Here is a 25,414-nt window from a genome sequence, read left to right on the forward strand (position 1 = left end):
CAAGTGTAAGTCAATTTTTATGAACATTTTAAACTTGTAATATTTTACATAGTTATAACTCAATTTAAAATTTTATAACGATAATATTATTAAAAACATAGATAACATTCTTACCTTTAACTTTGATAATAGGTAAATTTAAAATATTAAAGCTAACATCACAAAATGTAGTCTGCTGAACGCAAATTTCCTATGATGTACGTTAGTAAGACAAAGACAACACATGCGAGTATAACGTCCTCTTACACGTCATATTTATTGAAAGAGTTGCAGTGTTTAGTAGAAAAAATATTCCTTTCTACTTCTACAAAGGTACAGTTATTTCCTTTGAAGCCTTTAAATAATAAATGTATTTTATATATATTTTTATATTTGTGATACATAAATATAATATTAACTAAATAATTTATCACTAATCACTATACATATTAAATTTTACTATAATATGATTCCTAGTGCTTACGAATGTATTTCAAAAAGCGAAAAATATAATAGTAATCAAAATGCATAAATAACTAGACATTAACACACTTAAAATAAAATTGAAAGATGTCATGGCCCATGGGAACTCACAAGTAAATATATTTTTAAAATAAAATTATTTTATTAAATATAAAATTGCATTATTATATATTTATGTAGTCAAATATAGGTTTAATGCAGTTTATTTGTATTTACTATAATATCTTATATTACTCATTTGAATTTTTTTAGTTTAATTAAGTTATTAGAATTGTTAATATTCTTTTCGACGATTGTTATTATTGCAATAGACTATAGAACAGGCTCTGCTCAGCACGGTTGTCCAATCTTTTGTGACGACTGGGCCACATCATGAGAGTACAAATTTTCGTGGGCCAGTAGGCCACATATATTTTAATATATTATGTACAATTAATTGATGATTTTAAATTTTTGCAGTGAAAGCCGTATTAATATCTACCGTGGGTCGGACAGCCATGCAATAGACTATAAAGCATACATAATATGATATATCTTAGTGTAATAAACAGCGTTCACCAATGATAGGTTTCGTGCAATTTTCAACGCGTGTAATATATTTTCATTTAAAAATTATAAGCAAATTATTGTTGTTCCATTTGGTAAATGTTACGAAGTATATCAAATCACTTTGGAAAATAGCATTATTTGTCATGTAATTTTAAAAATATAAATTGTATAAAAATTATGAAACAAATCACTATGTGTATTTCATACACAATTAATTTTTCAAAATGTTTAGAGCAATTTTAAACTTTTTATAGGCAATTAATACTTTTTAATTTTACAAAAATTAACCAAAGTAAAACCAATACAAAATAATATATTTACATATATTATTATATATAATAATACCCATGTCGTAACATTTTTTGTATAATAGCTAATAGATTGAACATCATTTAAACTATTAGATTTTTTAATATTTGTATTTTATAACAGTTATATTTAATACCGGTGTACCTATGACATTTTTTTGGTAAGTTCAAAATCTAAATACCATGTGTTACAAAATATTCAAGGAAATGGTTAGTATAAAAAAATAATTATAAAATTACAGGAAGGAATAAATTTATTTTTAAATTACAAAACATTCATACAAAAATCAAATGTATTTATTATTTTAAATATTAATTAACAATAATATGTTGTAAGGCTAATTTTTACAATGACACTCTATACGAATGAAATAATTATAAAAATTTTAAGTTTGTTCTTATACAAAGCAGATATTTTTAATTTAATTTTAATACCGCTTAATTATAGATGTTGCTGAAATTTAATGATTAATTATAAATAATAATACATAGGTATTATAAAAGTTTGTCAGCTTCTGCTGTTGCACGATGACTTTTTATTTTTCTTAAATATTTACTGCATTTTTTTCATAGTTTTCTACTTTAATTTAGTTCGAATTTTTTGTTTTTTTTTCCATTGTCCAAGAGAATACGATAAAAATAATATTTTGTTCCAAATCAATAAAATAAGTTAACAGTCATTTGAAATATATATATACATATATTCTGATTTTCGAAAAAAAAAACAATAAAAAGGTAACATTTATCGTACCGCTACCAATTTTACTGCCGGATCTGTACATAGGTACGTTTGATTGTAAGCTGATAGCTGGATGCAGTGATAGTGAAACACCCGATACTACAGTATACCTGCCGGAACATACATAAGTACTGTAATTGGCACTTGAATGATTACCGGTAGTTCACGAAGGTCTTGTGAAGTAGTGCGAATACTTTCACAAGACTTGCTGGGATTCATGGAAGTTGTTCTGTCAAACTCCCCAAGTCTGCTCGAAACCTACGTTTAACCGACATGTCGTCGTATAACGACATTATAGAATTGATTGGCACTGAAGAATTTTCATCGCGTGGTCGAAAAATATATACGATTAAAACGTAATTTTATTTTAAATTTTATAATATTATAATATATTAGACGTAAATCTACGATTTATTTACAAAAAACTTACACATTAAAGGCTTTTGAAAGTTTGTTGGGGGGGACATATTTTATAATTTGCTTAAAAGTTTTTCGAGTTGTTAATTCTGGAAAAGTCTTCGGGCACCACGTCGGTGTAATCGTTATGATTGCTGTCGTCGTAGTACTGCATAATCGTACGACGAGTCCTTGTCTTTGGTGACGGCCTTTTTAGCATTGCTGCTTGGCCCTGCGGTCACGAAAGCCGTGGTTGAACTGACTGTGACAAACTGCGTCGTCGACGAGGGCTGTTGAGTGGTGAAAGGCCTCGGTTTTTGCGTGGTTGGTGCCGGTACGACAACAGTGGACTTGGCCACTCCACCGTCCAACTTGTTAAAACTAAATCCAACTGACAATGTTGCGTTTATCGATTTAGGTTTTGGCTGGATAAGGGCATTAAGTTCACTCGGCCTCAGGTTCGTACTAGGCGCTGTCTTTAGAGTCTCGCCAGCTTCCTCGTTCGTACTCTGGTGGTAGCTGTTGTATGGGTCAAACTTTGCTTTAAAGTCTTTAGAGAAGTGCTCAGTGGTGGATTGGAACAGTGGTTGCTGGGATGACTGTTGTTGTTGCTGTTGGAACGAGTTGCCCGCGTTGTACGGTGTCGACGACTGGAACACGTTTGTGGTCTGTTGATATGCGGTCGGTGACGATGGCTGATATGAGTTGTACTTTTGCGTTGTAGGAGTCACGGTTTGAAAATTATTAGCCGGTTGGAAAGTGTTGGGTTGCTGGAAATTGTTGGCCGGTTGGAAAGCGTTAGGTTGCTGGAAATTATTGGCTTGCTGGAAGTTATTAGGTTGCTGGAAGTTATTGGGTTGCTGGAAGTTATTGGGTTGCTGGAAGTTATTAGATTGCTGGAAATTATTGGCTTGCTGGAAGTTATTGGGTTGTTGAAAATTATTGGCTTGCTGGAAGTTATTGGATTGCTGGAAATTGTTGGGTTGTTGGAAATTATTTACAGGCTGGAAAGTACTTCCTGGCTGGAACGTGTTACTACCTTGTTGTTGGAAAGTGTTAGTTGTTGGGTTTTGGATATATTTTTGTGTCGTCGTGTAGATCTTGTCGGACTGGAAGTTTATTGGGTTTAAGTTCTGCGCGGTTGTGGAGTAAGTAGTTTTGTCTGATTGGAAGCCTTGATTGTAGTTGACGACATTTTGTTGGAAATTTTGAGCCTGATCGTTTGCTGGACGGAACGCGTTATTCGTCTGGAAGTTGCTGATTGAAGGCGTCACGTTGATCCTAGCTGACTGGAAACCGCCGTTGTTGTTGTTGTTGTTGTTTGCTGGTGCAATGCGCAGGAAATCGTTATTTTTTGGCCGATTATTTTGTTGTACGGCGTTAGATAATTGTGTGGTTTGATAAGTGTTTTCAACAGCAGCAACAGTCACGGTCGGTTGTCCACGGTATGTATTACCGGTTGATGGAGCAAACGTTGTGGATTGGATGGAGGTTGCGGGCTTAGCCAATTTTTGATTGTCGAACTCATCCGCTTTGGTTTGTTTATCTAAGTACGTCTTGTAATTCACACGACCGCGGTCCTTGCTGCGGTACGTGGTGGGCTTGTAATTAGACTGTCTTGCCGTGGTTGTGCTAGTGATAGTGGTTGCGGCGGCGGTGGTTCCGGTGATACCCGAAGTGGTGCTCGGAGCACCTGTAGTGGATTCGGCAACCGGTTTCTTGCCTGTTAAAAGTTTTCTGAACGGCGCTTTAGTGTTTTTCTTCGGTACGTCTTTAGATGAAACAACTATCCGGCTATCGTCGTAGTCGTCTGGGTTCTCGATGCCTCTGTTCTTATTGCTGAAGAAATTGCCTGAGCTGCTGCCTCGCAAGAGGTCATGTTGCAGTCGACTATCTGTAGCATCGCTTCTCTGCAAGTAGTAGTCGTCGTCGTTCTCAGACACAGCGTTGTTTACAGGAGCGGATAGTGAAGGCCTCCTGGGACTGGATTGTGATCGGGTCGCTGCGTTCGGTGACGCGCTGGATGGGCCCAACGGTATTGGTGTAGCTTTACCCGATGTGGCTGGAGCTCCGCTGAAACCTGTGCGAAAATCCGTAGATTAGTATTCTAATTTAATTTTTTTCAGTTAGAACTGCTATTATTTAAGTATTTTAATATTTTATAGTTTTTAAAAACAATTTCTTAAGTTTTTAAATTACATTATAAATAAACGCAAATAAACAGTGTAATTTATTTTGTTTAGACAAAATTTTAATTGTTATATTATAACATAATATTATGTTATAGTTGTATTATCAATTTAAAATTAATTTCAATGTATGAAGTATTGTATAAATATACTAAGTTGATTATCGATTTTTATGTACCAATGGTAACTTACCGAGTTTATACAAGTCAAAATTGTCGCTGTAATACAACGTGGCCGCTTCACAGTCGATGTTATACCAATCGTCGCAGATCTGGTTCTCTTGATCAAATGCCGTGTTGTTTGGGCATAAGAACCGGAAATCTTGAACCTAATAACAAGATATTATAGTTTATCAATTTTTTGTAAGCCACAATAGCGTTAGTGTTGACAAGAGTACATAGAAAATCTACTTTTATCTACTCACCCCACTTCCGACGACATTCACGCAGACGTGGAACATTTGACAAGATGTTTCGGGGTCTGCGTAGTATCCACCCACGATTTTGTCTTTGCAGCTGAAACTGGTCGGCGGCATTTCATTTTGCTGGTAATTTGGTGGTTTTCTCTGACCATACACCATACCTATGTATAAAAAATTAATACACCGACGTATTTTAATAAAAAATATTTGATATTACGTGACAATAGACGAAAACGTCATAATTAGTATCTATGTCTAATATTATATTATCATAAAAATAATAATAATTACAGGTGAACAGTGTGAGGAACGTCCAGATCTTGATGGCCGTCATCGTATTATCGGACAACATGATGTATATATATTTCTATATTATCAATATATAGTATCTGAAACACGTAAAAATATAACAACAGATTAATTATCAATACAATTAAAAAGGTGAAAGGTAAAGCGCCACCGCTGCGTCCGCGTAACATATTATTATTATACGACACCGCCAACGGGTTGAGGATGTAATTTTTTATTATTATTTAAACGTTTACTCATATTATAACCATAATGTGACTTGCGCTGAACCCTGATAGTGATTTTCAGTGTCGTAATATTATATTACACGGTACACTGTACGACGCACGAGACGAATTGCCGCCGTAATTCTTAATTCTCGTTTATGAATATAATTACGTATAAATAAATAATATAATATGTTTCATTTTCAGAGAGGATCGAACAGCCGTCGATTATAATTGCATAACAATAGAACCGGAGTGGCTGCCATTACATAACATACCAGCGCGCGTCTTCTTTGGTATGCGCAGCATCGACGTGTGACTGTCGTGTCGTATGAGAGCAAGGCGTATGAAAATACTCCTACGTTTTTAGTATTGTTTTTATCTGTTACGATTGCATCATCGATCGTTAATCGTTGTGGTGGTCGTCGTTATAGTCATCGGAGCTTTCACCTTTTGAACAATATTACATCCGTACCGAAAGTTCGCGAGTGTACGTCAGGCGATGAATTGAAAAATGTAAAAAAAAAATCAAATAGGTACGCTGTCGGAAATATTTCGTTTTAAATGTCACGGCCGTCCGGTGAATACCTTTAAATACATAATACATGTTATATATAGGTACGCATGATAATCGTCGCGAAACTGGTTTATGAAGATTATGAATAGACGGAGCATGGAGAAGAAACTAAAACGCGAATAAGAAATTAGTAAAAATAACACGCGATCATTGATCGCGTGATCCGAGTCAAGTCATTGTTTCCGGCAGATTTACTTACTATATCCGCTATAGTCTGCGTATGGTTAGTTTCTAGTACGATCAATAAAGGCTCTTCTGCCTTTAATGAAACCACCTCTTCTGGTCGATTCGTTTAAATCCTGCTCAAAACTTCCCGAATAAAATCGCGAATGGAATGTATAGTATCGTCGTCGCGATTAATATTATATAATAATGTACGTAGCCTGGAGATCTAGTTATCGATCGGATAGCACCCGTCGTCGTCGTCGACAGAGAGAAGAAAAGATCGTCACGACGAGTGGATCGCGGGCGGGCGCCTTCTATATAGTACCGTGAGAACGTTCGCGTCAGTCACGAACCCGACCCCCCAGGGTCACCGAGCTCAGGACCCGCCGCGGGAATGAAATCCTTCGCGGTAATATTTTACAATAATAACTCCCACAATGGTATTTTTATGTTATTTCGTCGTCTTAAGTCCCGGACGATTATAAATGGGCCAGTGCCGGACTAGTGGATTTCACACCACTCTGGCTATTTGTCCATAATTATACTATAAAATAGGTAAAAATAATATTATTTTCATTATCAGATTTTAACGATTTTTAGTCAGATCGAGTATAATTTATTCAGACGAAATATAAATATGTGACGATCAGATAATTATTTCTCAATAACTGTATATATTATTATAATTGCAATGTGTAGGTACATTAAATTTAATACGTATTTGCACAACTACCAACGAATCAGAAAGTGCGCTTTTATATAGGCATTTGGAAAATGATTTAAAGGAGATTGAAAGGTTTCCTAGCTACATAATTTCATATGTTACCTAGCAAAATGAAATTGTATAGATTATAGTTGTAGGAATAAATAGTAATAATATTGTACATTAAACCATTTGAAATCAAACGGTTTTGTAGCTCATGTGCCATTTGTTGTTCATTGTTGAACTCTGAGTATATTATTATGTACATTATATTAATATATTTAATTATAAATGTAATTTATTTTTTATTTTACTCAAAAATAAAATAAAACGTGATCAGATCGTGGTATTAAAATAGTAAACACGCATTATTGCGATGAAAAATTTTACTGAAAAGGGAAAAAACAGAAAAACATTCCCTCGCATAACCTTCATGTTTACATTTTATACACGAGATATAGTCGTTGGTTGTTGAAATAAAATAATATAATAATTGGCCAACTCGATTACAATAACTGCTATAGAGTCAAGAATAAAATATATATTAATATATTATAATAACGTTTCGACAAAAGTCACCTTCTATTATGATGAACTTAAAAGCGTGCCTAAAAAAATAATATCAATGCGTTTAAACATCAACATATATATATATATATATATATATTATATACATAAACATTATAACTATACTAGCTACAATGATATATATATATTGACTTGTGATACTGAGTGTCAGTATGACAAGGATGTAATTGATGGTCGTTTTATGTGGGTATATATTATAATAAACGATGAAAGAGACTCTCTGATTTACTCGTGATCGTATAGCTACGATTGTAAATATACTCGTATTATTACAAGTATTACCTATTTAAATAAATAGGAACGATCTGCCGTACAAGCAAATGTATCAACAAAACTCCACTTGACGTGTTATAATTAATGTAGGTATATACTTTATAATTCGATATAGATTAATATCTTACTATATGTTGTCACTTCAACATAGATATGTATATCTGTATCATGTTCAATATAATATAATATAGCTAATATTATATGTATTTTGTAAGGAGATGCTGCATCATGATGCATATACTATAAGACGATCGTCTGAGTAGATCGGCGGAAGACGAAAGAATGTCTATATGGGATTTTATCGATAGACCATAACGAGCACAACGACAATAGCATTGTCGTTTTAGATCAGACGGTATTAAATGATTTAAGGAATTATTATGATCGTTGCCACAATCGAGAACTTCTAAAAACGATAATTTATTATAGGGGTATAATCTCCATGAACCTATAAATATAGTTCGAACGCGATTCTTGAATAGATATTTCCTCCAAATAGCCAAATATTACGTGTGTACTTATGTATATTATAATTTTATACAATCATTATAGTTCAATACTTTAATAGGCATATATAAGCATAATATAGCCAATGTATTTTTATCGTTGGTTGTACAAAGTTTGTTAATTTATATCGTCGTATGTTCTTGTTCTATCGTACAAGAATTTGATTTTAATTTTTTTTGGCTTTATAGATGATTTTTCACTTACGAGACGCGCATGTATTATTATTATTTTATATCATATATGTGATATATATATATATATATACAGGTAAACCTATTGCCGCAATATCTGCAGTTTGCCACCGTCACAGATGCACTTTCACCTGCCTTGCGTCGCCGTGTCTAATGATGCTATAATAATATTATAATATACAGTGGTCGCTCGAATAATATATAATTTATTTTTTATTTTTATCAGCGCCTTGTAGGAGTCAATAAATTTTGAACTATCAGAGCGCCCACGTTTATGAGATTAAAATAAAGAGTATAATAAAATGAAATTATACGACACGGCTATAATAATAATGTGTGGCGGTGGTGTTTGGTAATTATTATTATTCGGTTTTGCGATTAGTTATGGTATAGGACCGCATCGATCCGCAAGCATATATAGCCGTATATAATAACGTAAATATTAGTATAAATATATAATATTATTATACGAGCTACTATTAGGATAAGAGTTTTTTATTTCGTGCCTAGGCAATGAACATTATACATATACTATATACAAATTTACAAATAGTAATAGTAAGGAATAGCCGGAATATAGTGATCCTAATGCATTTTGAATGTTTTATTTATCAAATAAATATACACGGTTTGGAATATTATACTTTATACCTATAACCTATATAGTGCGATGCAGTCATCAGAGACGGGTCAACCGTTTTGTATTTATAATTATGGCGATGACCGATGGTGACTTTAACGCGTGTATTGTTACTTAAGTGTATGTATATTAAACATTTCGTCACGTAGTTAAAGAAATAAAAACGTGTTGTTAACGTACGTTTTTTTCCGAATAATTGACAAATTTGATTTTATAATTCTATAATAGGTATTCACCGTAACAGTATTATGTATACACAGTTGATTTCATCTGTGTATGGACTATACGATTATATAGCGCGTCTGCAATAGAACGAGTATGATGGCTTATGAAATAAATCGTGAAGTGTTAGGTATATTTGTTTTTTTTAATTTCGTAATTCCACGAATGTGGTTTTATTCGATAATAGTTATCTTATTGAATCACTTTAATAGAATAATTAATGTAAAATAAAAAAAATGCTGCAATATTTGTCAATAAAATAAAATAGGTCCCAACGATTAAAGTTTATGGTTAGTACATGGATATTAATTCTAAGATACAGATAAACATAACTATTATTTTTAAATTGATATAATAATCTTTATATATATATATATATATATATATACCAATGTTAATTTAATAATACATTAACATACACTGTACGCTCGTTATCGACGATTTTGTTATGAAATAATTATACTTGAATAAGTTACAAACTAATAAAAAAAATACATTTCGCGTGTTAATATTTGCAGTTTTGTTCACAAATAAATTGGATCAAGCCAAACGTGATATAAATATACAATATGTATGCATCGTATTCATCGTATTATTGAATTTCTGTATACTATATAGTATCAACGAAAACAGATCTAGAAAGATTATTATACAATTATACTATTACTATTAATTTCTATAGACAATATCTCACTCATATGAGTCATATCAAACGGACAGGCAGACTTAATAAGAAATAACTGACTGTGATTGATAGTTGTCGACCTGCACGCGGCATAGATAATTTTAACCTTTCTCCAAAAAATAACGTCTAGAGTGTACTTGCGTCTTAGAGCATAGTCCGATTGTTCATTAATTCTATACGTCATATAAGTGTGTTTACACACACTGCACAAACAAAAAATAATATTGTAGTAGTATAAAAATAACAAGTATTTTATAATGATAAGCAAACATAATTTATTGTCTGACTGAGATAAATCATAAAAACTAATCATCTGTATCAAAAATAGGCATATTAAAAAAATCTATAATTAACAGAATCTATATATATATATATATATTACGTGAATTTTATAATATTCAATAATTTAAGTAATTAAAATAGGAGATTCCAATTCATTATTAAAATTTAACCAATTATTATTAGTATTATAACATTGTATATATTATATATTACACAAATTAAATATTGTAAAATAATATAATATACAAATCAATTTCTAAATTTGTCTTAATTTGCAGATACATTCAAAATCAGCCGATTTTTCGAAAATTTTCAGGATAAACATTGGGTACTTGATATGATAAAAGGTCAAAAAAAATAAAACTAACTACGATCGAGAAAAACTAAAATCGTCGATGATCCAATTTAGAGTAGAGTATCACGGTAGTGTGGGATGGGTTGGTTAAAAGGCTAGAAGTTCTTCCGCTACTTTGGAAGTTCACTCAGAAACGCATTCTGGGATATTATACAGCTATAAAGAATAAAGTTAGGTACGACTTGTTAGCTGTGCAGGATCACCAAAGCACGACGGCCGGTGGCGCTCGAACTAGCACGAAAACTCGTCACTTTCACCGCAACAATAAGCGCTGGGCGCGCGCGTGTGTGAACCGTTCTGCGGAAGATGGAAAACGGATGGCACTTTAAACGAGCGCAAATTGCGAAATCCTCTGGGTCCGATTACCCAACTACGAGTTCCCACATTAAAAACGGAGATGATCCGACCGGCGGCGGTGCAAGGACTCGGCCGTGCTTTAAGTAGGCCGCATACCTGCAGCTATAATATATATATAAGTACAATATAACATACCTATTTGGTATTAATATTATTGTAATAATATACACCATAGCCTTCGTATACCGCGGGGCCGCCGTCGCGGGTTTTAGATATCGTTCTGATAACATTATTTTTTTTCTTATCACAATCGGAACGTCGCGAGTCGTTATAAATGTTATAATACACATTATATTATACTATATTATGTTTCAAAAACAATATATATTTATATATTATACTAATAATAATACAACGTTATTGTTATACAATCGTTCCGCGCGCGCGCACTTTATTTTGTGTACGCGTCTTAACTCTTAACCTTTTCCGCCCGAAATCACGACTAAGACGAACGACGACGACACCGTGTAATTATTACAATAATGTGTAATAGTATTTTATATAATATGTATATTATATGCCCGTGCGCATCTGTATCAAGGCCGGTCACGTGCAACGATAACGCGCCCGAAACCAGTGAAACGCATTATCATCGTCATTATTGACGACGAACACGGTACAAATGTTCGGTGGTCCATTGTTTCGTCCGTCTCTCTTACTAGCGCATTATAATATCGTCTCGCATTTTTTTCGTGTACACAACATACTTTAATATTTAGCATTCATCAAATCCGCTGCCTCGGTCGCGTATACATACTAATATTATACGGTAATGTGATCATTGTTGAATGCATCGAGATGATTCGGGAATACCTTGGTATATACAGGATAGGTATCAGATAGTTAGTGTTGATATAATATTTTTATTTATTTTCGAGAATTTTAAACTCGAATTGGCACGAGAACTTACAAACACTACGTATTCCTGTACTATATATTGTTTATATTATACAGCGCATATGTCAATGATTGCAGAAGGTTGTCCCTGTATATTTTGCCTGCGGCCGAGGTCGTCCGCTTCAAAAACGCTGTCATAATGCAAATACCTCGAATATGATATATAAACTACACCTAAGTATATATCTTCATTTTATAACACTCACCTAACCTATATCTTATTATTACTGTTATTATAATTATTATTATATTCGATAATGATGGTGCCGGTGGGCGGAGGTTCACGAACGCGGCTTTCGGGTCGGCGGCGCGTGTGATGCAGTGCAGATGCGTTCTTAAAATTGAAAAAAAAAATAATAAACTCGTTTGAATTTTCACAAGGACTTGTGTTTCTCTGATGCTGCGACCTCTGATCTCGGACCTCGGGTGATACGTTTTTCGATCCCGAGCACGCGTCGTAATTATATCACGATATAAACGCCGCGTTATAAATACACATACACGGCACATTGACTAGGGTTTGTGTTGTATTCTATTATATCTATTTTTATTCATACAGCGAATGCGCATTTTTTTATCCCTTGTTATTATTGTATAGTTATTGTAGTGATTGTTGTGTATCAGTAACTTATTAATAAATTATAATGTATAGCTGCGTAAATAAATGCAATTATTATTCAAATTCGAAACAATTGTGTTACCTTTTTTAGAGACAACCGTTGTATGTATTTGTAGGTCTCAAAATTTCTAAGAATATAAAAAGTTGTACAGATGTATGTGCGCACGTATATACTTTAAAACCCAATCTACACGTGTGTTGGAAATCATTTCAAAACTATTTTTTCAATATTACGAGTATTGTATTAGTATTTTTGATTCGAATCGTGCGTTGCATCGTCACGCTATCAGTTACCGTCTCAAACCGAATATTTTCCGGCTCTTATTGTTGTGGAATTTGAAAAAAAATGTTGGTGTATATAAATTACCAAGCGACAGTTAACGATAATTTATACTCGATGTCTCGATGTTTAAACTGTAGTCCGATTTCCGTTCGTCACGCGGAATCGCGCCGTAATGACGTTGTTATACATTGTTATCGTTTCCGATCGGAAATGCCAGTCGCGAGTTAAACGGTCACTGTTTTGCTTTGGTCGCCTTTTACGTGCAGATAGGCGTGTTTGGTGAGAGGGAAAGTCTGTGCGTGGTTTTTTTCATTGTCGTTGTACTCTTTTACTGTATACATTTAAAAGCATAATATTTATGTAGATACCCATAAAATCTAATGTTCAATGGTGGTGTAAAATGCGCGCATTTTCCTTGCGATTCGTAAAAAACTATATTTGGTGAACACAAGAATAGAAATGTTTTATTTAATTAGATACATTTTTTACAATAATACAATTATTTTTACTTGTTCCTGTTTTGTCATATATAATTCGTATTTATATTATTCTTATAAATATTTTATGTATATGAAAATTAGACAAGTAATAGGCACTTTATCTATATGTACATATATATACACAGTGGAACCTTGATAACTCGAATCCGTTAAGGGCGAAAATAAAATTCGAGTTATCGAAAATTCGACTCATAGATGTTTAAGTTATCATAAATTGAAATTTAGAGGCCATGGCATTCCTTCAACTTATAGAGATTTGAGTTATCGATGTTCCACTGTATATCATAACTGTTGCTAGCGCTGAGAAGTAAAATTCTTCAAAGTTTCTTGTTGAATGTTGTCACATAAACATACTTTGCTAGTTTAATAATATCGGATAAAAGTGAACCGTTTTATATTTCAGTGAATGGAAGGATCAAGGGAGGGATCAACTGCAAAAATTCTGTCGCAAGTCATGGTTGGTAGTGGTGGTGATAGTGTCAGTGACTGGGGAGAAAGGAAGGTCAAAAAAATCCCGTCGTCGTTTACGGATACGGCCGCGATGATGACACACGACCCGACAGTCACGAAGATGACAATCGGTCTTCCAATTAGCGTTCACTAACGAACCACCGAAGGTTTGGATGCGCGACGTTAATATGACTAGTAAAAAGTTTTGATATGCAGGTATTTTATGTGTAATATTATTATGGTTTATGATAAACTGATAATTAAAATTAAAATATCTGCAAATGTTCATGAATAATTTTAAAACCTAAAAACTTATCCTGTATGACGTGCATAGGATAACAATAATTGTTATATTATTATCCTGTTACTATTACAAGAATCTAATTTCTTTTTAAATCTAGTTTCCAAGAGACATAAGAATTAACATAGGTTATATAGTACATATAGTACTGAAGACCCAGGAGAGTTTATATATGTTTCCATCGGGTAGTACAGGAGGAGTAGTAGACTCGGGAGAGTTTACAATCGCCCTATATTATTGTTACAATTTCAAACGTGAGAAGAGATACGCGATTGGACTTCGGGATGCGCGATAAGTCGTCAACGGCACAAGTTAAACATGATATTTAATCATAGTATGAAACAATATTATCCTAAAAAATTATAATATAATAATATATGCAATTCCTATGCAACCTTTTATATGTAATATACGTCAATTTATATTTGATATGTCGTATAGTTGCGTAATACAAAATAACGTTTTATAATAGGCACACTAATTTTGGAAATCTATTCCGAACTCCCGGTGTATTCGTATAGATCGTACAATATGATATACGTATACTTTGCTGTAGTGAGTGGGATTAGTGATTGTATATTACATTATTGCTGATTACGTACATTTCGAAACGACGATGGTCGGATATATGAAAAATTAAAATGACGACGGATTTGACACAGTATTTATATACATAATATATAGGTATATTATTATATTCGATTTTTATCTGGACGTGCGCGTTGGATAGTGGTTGGTTGGTAGTTGAAGAGAATTGTTGATGGCATTATAGCTACTTTAACACGCGGCTGTGGTTTTCTAAGTCGCAGAAAGGTTAATGCCGTCGTAAATTCATCATTTTTTATATTTATATTTTCCTTTTCGTTATTAATGATTATTTGATTTGTATTCGATTATAAATTGTACATAAATATATATTTCCTTCTAGTAGCAGCGCATATTACATAAATCACGGTTATTCGTAATTCAAAAGTATACTCACTTTACTAAAACGAAAGCGACATCGATATTATTCGAGCATTAACAGTGGTGTTAAATAATAAAATAAGTATACATACTTGCATTTTGTATTAATAAAAGGCAAGTTTAAAAGTATATCATTATTCGTTACGCTCAACATTTAACACTCTGTAATATACATTATGGAGTCTGTTCAAATACTTTTTTGAATTTCCATATTACCATACGATCACAAACATCGTTTATGAAAATTTAACTATACCAAAAAATTGTCTATAACATAATATAGTCTACATATTATACTTAAAGTTTTATTGTGTGATTTTTATTGTTACTATATACAAGTATATTATATTATTATGTTGTAGGCATACAGTTCTCACGGTTGGTCGTGTCGCGTTGTAAAGACAAACTATACATAATATATTGTTTCGTTAACACTCGTTATCGTACATAAAATATAAGTGGGCATTACGTAGACTGGTCATAAAAAGCAAAAAATATATATATTATGTGGGTGCTTTGAGATGATCGGTGAAACTATGGTTGTACCGCGTGTCCGCGTATTATATTATACTGATCGCATTAGCGTTGCCGCTGCACAGATTACACGTTGCCAAGCTAGTTTATCGTAACGACAGTCGAACGGGACTTGCTACAAGTCTAACGATCTCTACTATACGACGATACTAGAGTCCTGTATATGTAGGAAGAGCAAAAAACAAACGAAAAACTCATGCCAAAAACACTTGAACGGTTGTTATAATTTAGTATCACGAGCGTGATTATGTCGTGTCCCTTCTATATGTGAGAGATACAACCTTGAAAAATTCTCAGTTTTTTATATCTATTTCGAACGTTTTACATGTAGTAATTCAAAAAATGTTAAAACACAATGTTTTTTAATATAGGTATATACTATATATTATTTAAAATACCAATACAAAGTAGGTACACAGGTCGTGTTGTGACGCTGCTATTATTGCTCTCTAATCGTGAACTTCCAACCACCGACGCTGTTTCCCGACCCACCATGTCCGGATGCCGATCGAAATGTTTTGAACCTACTCGCTTACGTAATAATAAAAACGGACGCGAGCGTACACACAGGTATATATTATGCAGTTACAATCATCGTCGTTGTCGTCGTCTTCTTCATTCTCCTTCTGCGCGGTTACGACCTTTGCCCCGGTGACTTTCGATTTCGTCTCTCACTCTGATGTGATTTGGCTCCTCCGGCAAAAACGTGTGATCGACGAGTTACACACCAACAACGCGCATATAAAATAATAATTTTTTCGCTAGTACAGTATATTACAATAATAATAATATGTAACCTACAGGTGACGAACCGCGATATTAATAGCAACCGCGCGTTTGACCCCGAACCGTGACCCTTCCCCCCTACAAATCTGGCTAACCGACACCGTCAGCCACCCGACAACTAGTGTATACATACGTAATATTATAAACACCTCGAATACGCACTCACGGTTTGCATATATATATATATATATGTGTGTATGTAAAAATATAAAGGTTCACAATAATAATGTAGGAGACTCGCTTTCTCTTATTTTCCTCTAATGACTGCCGTCCGCGCGCGTCTTTCCGGAAGAAAGTACCTATATGTACAATATTATTATTATTATGCGTATACGGCACACGTGTGTTCCGATGTAACACGAAAAACACGGACGGACTAAAAAAAAAAAATAAAAAAACCGTCGAGTCACCTGCTGCCGCCGCCACCATTAACGCGTAATTAATAATGCTTTCGGACGAGTCATTTTAGAGAATTCCACTACGTTTCACCAAACTGATGATAATATTATTATTATGTACCATATACGTATGTTCAACGGTGGCTGGTATATTATGGAGCTTTGAAATAAGACGAATGTTTCGCGCGTATTTAGCTTTAAAAAAAAATAATTAACTACATATACAATATTGTTTGTATTTCGCGAATCAGATTTGAAAGTCAGACGGAAATGCGTACAAATTCCTGTACACTATATATATTATATATATATAAACTATAAATATATACTATATATATATATAAAATATATGATAATAATTTGTTCATTATTACGCGGAAACGCGTTTTACTGTTTTTTTTTTTATATAAAAGGAGACGTCGCCACGTCGGGATCGTTGCAGCAGTATGTAATACGTAATATAAATGATAACACGGCGTCCTTTTCGGTTGAGTAATAATATTAACTTTTGGCCGTGCGTTGTCTTTTCACACGCTTTCCGTGTGATTTACGATCTCAAGACTGTTTGTTTAATATTCGTGTATATTAATGGCTTATATTATTTTAATAATTAATAATTTTATCCGTATGTTTTATAATATATTATCTGTATAACAGTATATCCAATATACCCCCTGCGTGTTTCTTTCGAGACGATGGCGCGTATTAAATATTTATAAATAGTTAAATAAACTAATAACTATGCACTCTTTGAATTTCTCATTTTGCAGCCCAACTGAAGTCTTATTTGAACTAGGTGAACATAATACCGATTACAAATTTTAATAGATAGACAGTTTAGACTAAATATGTGATAAAAAATAGCAACATATCGGACGTACTCTTTCTCAATAATGTTTTAATAAATTAGTTATATCGGTTATATAAAATACATTATAAAATTTAAATGTTATTTGGCCTCAATAATAGGAACACTAAATGAAAAAATACGAGATGAGCAGTTTTTTGACTATTTTATCATAAATCTATCATGGACAGAGACGACAAAACGTTTAATGCTGACATCCACTTAAATAAGCATATAATAATTTATACCTCACACATGTTTAAGCGTTTCGTATATTATTATAATATTATTTATAACGTTCACGCTTACCCACCCATCCGTCTGTTTGTTGCAAGGACGACACCGCGAACTCTTACCGTCTTTTTGACAGCGCTGGTCGTACCTGGTACAACACTGTGCACTGTGCTGTGTACTCATAATGATAATATATTAATATCATCATATACACATTCGTTATACCCATACCTTAACAACGATAATGTATTTTGGATTTGCATTCCTTAGTTTCGTTATACGTGGGTCAAATGTGTTATATTATTATTAAAGAAGCAATGGGATTCGCAGCACTCGTCGAATTTTTGAGCGCGCGTGGATCCAACGAAGAGAAAGTATAAACGAATAATATTAGTTGTAATCAGACGTCAACGATTATAACAATTTTTGTTATGCAAACAAGACTGTACATTAATTTAGGCATTCCAGTGTTTTTTCTTTAAATTTTCTTATCCAAAGTACAAACACATAATCTGTTTGCTTCTTATAATTTAATAAAATATAGCTTTTTTGCATATTGTTTATCGCGACGAATTATGAGTTGTTTTTATACATATTGAATTTCCAAAAAAACATGATTTTGATGGTAGGTTTTATACAAAATATTCTTTATAAATTTTCATTGATTGTGATCGTATAATTTAATATAGACCTTTCAAATTTTAAAGTGCGCGTTTATGTGTATAATGTAAGTAGGTATATTCATTTAATTTTTAATTATTCTTGTATGACCAATATAATTATTAAAAATGTTTACTTAGATATTAGATTGAATACCTACTGAAACACTGCGAATTCGGCCCTTAAATGGAAGGGGACCTGCACTACTAAGTCAACACGATTTTGCAGACTATTTTACCACGAATCCACTAGTACAATATTATATTAGTGTTACAAATCGCGTTGATTTTGACAATTATTATAATGTATACAATGAATTCTACTCGATGATGAATTCAGCTGTGATATTACTGATATTATTCAAATATTCATAACCAAAAATCAAACGAACGTATTTGCAACATTTGTACTAGGACACTAGGTATTGTTAAAGCTGCAGGGAAATTACAACACGTGAATATTAAAATAATATTTAGGTGAAATTATCTCTACAGACTACAGTCATATATGTATAAAATGTACCTATGAGCTGGTATGTACACACGGGTACATGATGCGTAAAATATAATATGGTTTCTGCCGTTCGAATTCAAACAATATAATATAATATAATATTATTATATTGTATAGAAAAAGACCCAACTTGCAGGTTGCGATTGAAGAAAATAATTTATTATTGTCTTAATTCAGTCTGACGAAATTACTATATGATGCGTTCGTTCATTGTTCGTTTTAAATACACACACGGTCGCTCACACATTTAAATACGAACAACCGCGACGCCTCGATCGTATTATGTAAACGCGTGATCACCTAGATGTTTGGGTAATCTTCAAACTAGTTCCATTATATTCGAATTCATCGAACAGGAAACGATTGCGCGAACCAATATAACGACCATTGCTATTGAAATATTACACACAAACATAATAATATTATATTTTACATAATATTTTATCTCGCGAATCAAATATCGATAAAACGACTATGAAAAATAAATTAGCTGAAATCATAAATAATAATATATACCAAGTACAACATGGTATAACCAAATCCAGATACTAGTTTAGATAATCTATATAGTATATATGTATTTACCGTGGTGACATGTCAAAATATTAAAATGTAAACCTTTTTATAAAAGTTACATAGATATTATTACAATACAATTATTGTTATAGGATACGAAAAAAATAACTAAAAAAATGTTAAAAAAAATATTAAAATTATATTTTAATATTATATTATATATTATTATATATAAAATCATTATAAAGAGTGTTAATTAAATAATTTAATTTAAGACTGTTAGCTCAGAATATGCGTTGTAGGTACCTAATGATATAAAATGACACACTATAGTACTATACCATTATCAAAATAACGAATAACATATATTCACTTTAGATAAAGTTCGAATATTACTTCTAATCGCAACTTTAATAATAAAGGTTAGGTTGGGATATATTGTTGGGTAATTTTGTCGTGGAACCATTTATTGTAGCTCAAACTCTTTAAAGTCTTGACGATATATAAGAAATTCGAAAAGAAAGTACTCGTTTAAAGAAAATTAACAGTCGTGTAAAATCGTAGTCTTGAATATCTTAAAGATTTAAAAAAAAAAAAAACGTGTATTTGTTGAAAATGTATTTTTATAACTATCGAAAATTACTAATTTTTTTTATAAACGTATCAAAGCGAATATTCTAACTGCGTACATATATATATAGGTAAGTATATAGTTATGCATAATGTAATAATAAATGCACATCGTGTGCCGTTCTACAGGGATACTGAAATGCGAACGATAAAAAATTAATCAAATACCATGAATTTCACGGTAAAATTAAATAATTAGTGAATAATAGTATTATTATAAAAACGCGACGAAATGAAGAATTCTCTATACGTTCTCACGTGACGATGGTTTTTAAAAATTCGAGCCTTCAAAAACTAAGAATCGTGTTTTTTCGTCATCTTTATACTGCTACAGCCGAGTAGAGAACGCCTGGCATCATATTATAATATTATTATAGTGCACTGTCATCTGGTTCAGATTTATAGTTGACATTTGTACGGAATCGAATTACGTATTCTCATCATGCTGATGAGCCGTCGAACCGGTATACGCATATTAACGTAATTTTTACAATATATTGTTTATCGTACCCATCCATACACCACATGCAATATAAAATAGTAATATATAATATTATATTATGGTGTCATCAGAAATATTATTCACGGGGGACACCATCAGTGACCACTGACCAGTATCCTACAGTTTATCACGGTACATATTAATTAAAGTTATTGGTTATATTACGTGATGCTCTCGTAATTTTCCTGTATTATATTAAATTAAATTATTTTGTACATACTCGTATATGTATATATATAAAAATTATATTTGAGCTACGCGCCCCGTAATAATAATATACGACTACAACTATTGTGGCCATCGATAAAAAATTATGCAACAAGTCTCCTGCTACGTCGCAATAATAACAGTCGCGTACACAAATGCGGTGGATGTTGTGTACAAAAAAAAATATACTAAAACGATGAATTATGTGTACAAAATGATTCATGTTTGTTATATTAAACGAACAGGTTATTTTTTTACGACAAGTACCTATACCCATACTGATGTACAAACCGATAAGACGCTCGCGCAGACCGAACGAATTTTACCTATATGGTAGGTACATATTATTGTCAGTTATTGTTTGTTAACGCAGAGTTCAGAATCGAAAAAACGTAAAAAAAAAGATTAAATGGCGATCATTTGAATAATTTTTACGACGACGTTGTATGAATCGTATACCAAATAATGTATTTGTATTAGGTTCGAAAACAATATATTATACAATTATTTTAATATAATATTATTGGAAAAATTTTATAAATAGAATGTTATGTTATTATATATTTTGTTTAAGTTGTTTATACTTGAAAATATGTTTTTCCAATATTATATAATAAAGTTTAAACATATTTATTGTTTTTAAAATTTAAAAAGGTTTTATTTAAAAAAATATATATATATAAATCGATAATAATAAAAATAATATTAGTAGTGTATAATAATGTTGTCTGAATTCGATTTACCTGTGTGATTCCTTTTAGTGTGTGCAGCAGTGCATTTGTAAACTCACCCGGCAGCGCGCACGTACTGAGGATCGTTCGGGTAAAAGTGATGATGAGTAGCAGCAAAGGGTTCCTTCTGCTTCTTCTTCTTCTTCTTCTTCTTCTTCTCCTCCTCGCCGACGGTCACTATATGGTCCCACCACTCTAAGCGGCGGCGGCGATGATGGAAGCGGCGTGGCGGGGTCGAGTTCTCGTGCCGCGACCTATCTCAAAACACGACCGTCGCCGATATCGTAACGATTGTGTTGAACGTTATTAAAATAATTTCGTTTTCGTTTTTTCTCATATGCCAACAGGCGGGCGCCCGTTACCTAATAACAATAATAGTAATAATAATCGTATAATATTATATGGACGTCGTCTGCAGCCGATGAACTATCGGAAGAATGTGTGAACGCGTCTAATCACCGTAGATCAATACTGAGGTATATGCTGCACTACTATTGCCTGTTAGGTATGGACCTGTACATAAGCACTATCAATTTGTGCGCCGATTGTTGTTGTACACGCGTACTTTCGTATGGGAAATCGTAAAAGTTCAGTCCGCGATCGCACGCGAATGTCGCCGCCGTCGTCATTATCGCTTCACTATATAATAATATCACATCGTGTTGTAGAAATCCGATAATTTATTATTTCGAATCGAATCGGCTATACACAAAGTGTATAATTATGCATGTTATTCTTATTATAAATTATATATAGTTTTGTCAGCGAGAACTTGTATTATATATATATATTTAATAATATCTGTGTTCGCATTACCGGTGATGAGTTCGCAGTCTTGATCGGACGCACTTTCCAAACAGCACGATTCGCGTATATTGTATATATACTACGCTCAACGCTGTGAGCTTTTTTTACACTTTATATTATTATTGTATTTAACGTAGCGGAATAAAAACATCATGACGGTCGCACTTTTACACGACAGGCGTATATGGTTTTCGTTCAAAAATCTTAAACTATATTTTTGTTTTTTAACTCTTAAAATTGATTTATGTGCACATGAGTCACATAACTTAATTGCACATAGAGAATTATGAGAACAAAAATGCCTACACGATTTTATGTAGTATATACTTAATATACATGATGACGATATATTTTTACGTACCAATAGCATTCCAGTTGTATTTCGTCGAGACCGAAAATAAGTTCACATATGAAATGTATGTAGAAGAAGTCTTGTATTAATCTAAATTTTGTAATAGACTGTTTTCAATTGAAAAAGTGAATGAATAAGAGTTTTCTGATGCTTTTGATGAGATTTAAAGTTTACGTGTGCTTATTTTTGCCACACTGCATGATAATTGGTTTTATTACTATTGTTGACTGGACAGTTTTTGGTAATTTATTGAAAATATAGGTTTTTTAACAATACGTATAAAAATAATGATATATATACATATTATATATATAAGTATATAAATATATATGTAATAGCCTGTAGGTATTATGTATTTTATTAAAACTATATAGAATGTATTTAACATTGTTTCTTTAAGTTATAGATAGGTACGCATTACAGTAAAGGCCAATCAATCGAGTAGTATATTTACAAAATGTATATACTATATACATTATACATATTATGAAAAGTATTAATTTAAGCGATACGAAAGAAACTAACGTCAAAATAATGCTAGTCTAATAATAATACAATTTTTTTATATGAGACGATCTTTGATTCGAATATATCTCTCATCATTACCATCATACTATATTATAGTCATTCATATACTGTGCAAACCTACACCCACGTTATGTATTATGTACAGAATAGAAATTTTTTTTTATGAATATTCCTAGGCTATTTTATATTTTTATTGTTGTCGCCACTCGCCATTATATTGAAATTAATTTCATATTGAACACTATATAATAGAATCTACAGGCGAATATGTCGAGATTTCGCATATGTTAAATCAATTAGTCTATAATACTAAAACTAGAAAAATATGGGCTTGAGTTAACCACGTTATTTTTAGTTTTTAACAAATATAGTTATTAAAATCTGACAGTTACACAATTTATAGTTGATTGGAATAAAATAATTACAAAAGGTATATTGAGCTTATTAGAAGATTTGTAACCGACCAAACCACATCTCAGTAAATAAGTTGCAAAAAATAATGTCAATTTAAAACCGATTGAACAAAAAGTTGTCAAGTTTACGTAGCTTTTTTATTAGAAACGTTAAGTTATAAGTTAGTTGTATCTTATTTATATACCTATTTAACTTTAAAAAAATAGCCCATATTATTAAAAATGTATCGTACTGTTCTTTTTTATTGTCTATTGCAAAATGTAATGGTATAAGTAATTATAATAATATGTTTGTATACATACTAAGTTATTAAATCAAGATATATTTATTTTATTTTATTCAACAAAAAACATTTTATTTTTATTATTTTTAACCAGTTATTTATTCTTCAGTAGACTTGATCGAAAGATGGACAACATAAAAATAGATTTGTACAATCATGATTTCAATAATACATAAATTGTTGTAAGTATTATATATTATGCATAATGCATATTTTATTGACGGATCACAGAAGCTAAGTTCGAGTTTTTTATAGAATAAAACATGCATAATGTCTGTGCATTTGCAGTTGCAGTGTGGGTTTTCTCCGTATACCATACACATATACCAATGTATTTTATACGTTATAAAACAACGAGTATAGCGATTTATTATACAAGGAACTTGGGAGTTGTAATAGAAAATAATTAATTTGCTTATTATTCTACGGTACATAAAATCTCATCGTGTATATAGCTAATAACATCATAGTGAAAATGCAAATAATTATTCGACAAAATCAATAGATAAGCGCCGCACATAAATATATCGTCATCGGGTGACGACCACGTTTCTTCGAGAATTTATTAATATATAATACATGTACCTACATAACTTGCGGCACCATAATATATATACATGTTACCGGTATACATAACAATGTACACGTTACATCGTTCCATTGCGAAAATTTCGAAATGTCCGTTTTGCTCCGGGAGTGCATCCAATATAATATCGTTGCATTTATAAAATTGTTTGTGCATAAGTAATTTTGCGTATCCAAACGATTTATCGAATTATAAAAAACTTATTCGTTATGTTATACTCTCATAGTCCAAACAGACACGCTCTCAAAACTAATCATTATACTCATATTATATTATATCTCCGTTTTATTGTATATAAACGTATATTTTATTATTAAATCTTTATAGATGTTTACATATGCTCTATGTGCTGCGATTATCGATGCAAACTTCTATATTATTGTATTAATATACCGTCGTATACTCGTATATTAACTTCTCATATTTACTGGTGTCGTCTTTTTTTAAGTTCAAAATATTATAAAAGTCTATACACGCGCGACAACGCACTCTTGTCTTTGGATCAACGTTGAATTAGAATGGGTGTGCTTAATCGAACTTTTTACGCTGTATAAATACATATTATGTAAATTACGTCAAAATATAATACGTTGTCATTCAAAAATATGAAAAAATTATAACGATAAAAAAAATAAATACATTTTTACTGTAAATTAAGTATAAACATTTTTTGAATAATATTAATAGATTCTGTAATGAGTGTTTGATAATGAATGTATCACACTATATATTATTGTGTGGGTTAC

At 32.1% G+C, this 25,414-nt stretch overlaps 1 protein-coding gene across 1 annotated transcript; it reads right to left on the minus strand.

The window, feature by feature from the left end:
• Positions 1–1,648: 1,648 nt before the first annotated feature.
• On the minus strand, positions 1,649–21,831 carry LOC113560678 (uncharacterized protein DDB_G0292186-like). The gene is made up of 5 exons (XM_026966704.2): positions 21,711–21,831; positions 5,356–5,453; positions 5,068–5,225; positions 4,836–4,971; positions 1,649–4,534 (listed from the first exon to the last, which is right to left on the minus strand). The coding sequence occupies exons 2-5, from the start codon at positions 5,414–5,416 to the stop codon at positions 2,601–2,603; spliced, it is 2,289 nt and encodes a 762-aa protein (XP_026822505.1). The 5' UTR covers positions 5,417–5,453; positions 21,711–21,831; the 3' UTR covers positions 1,649–2,600.
• Between the last annotated feature and the right edge of the window lie 3,583 nt (positions 21,832–25,414).

Source organism: Rhopalosiphum maidis, chromosome 1, assembly GCF_003676215.2.
Source record: "Rhopalosiphum maidis isolate BTI-1 chromosome 1, ASM367621v3, whole genome shotgun sequence".
Taxonomy (NCBI): Eukaryota; Metazoa; Arthropoda; class Insecta; order Hemiptera; family Aphididae; genus Rhopalosiphum; species Rhopalosiphum maidis.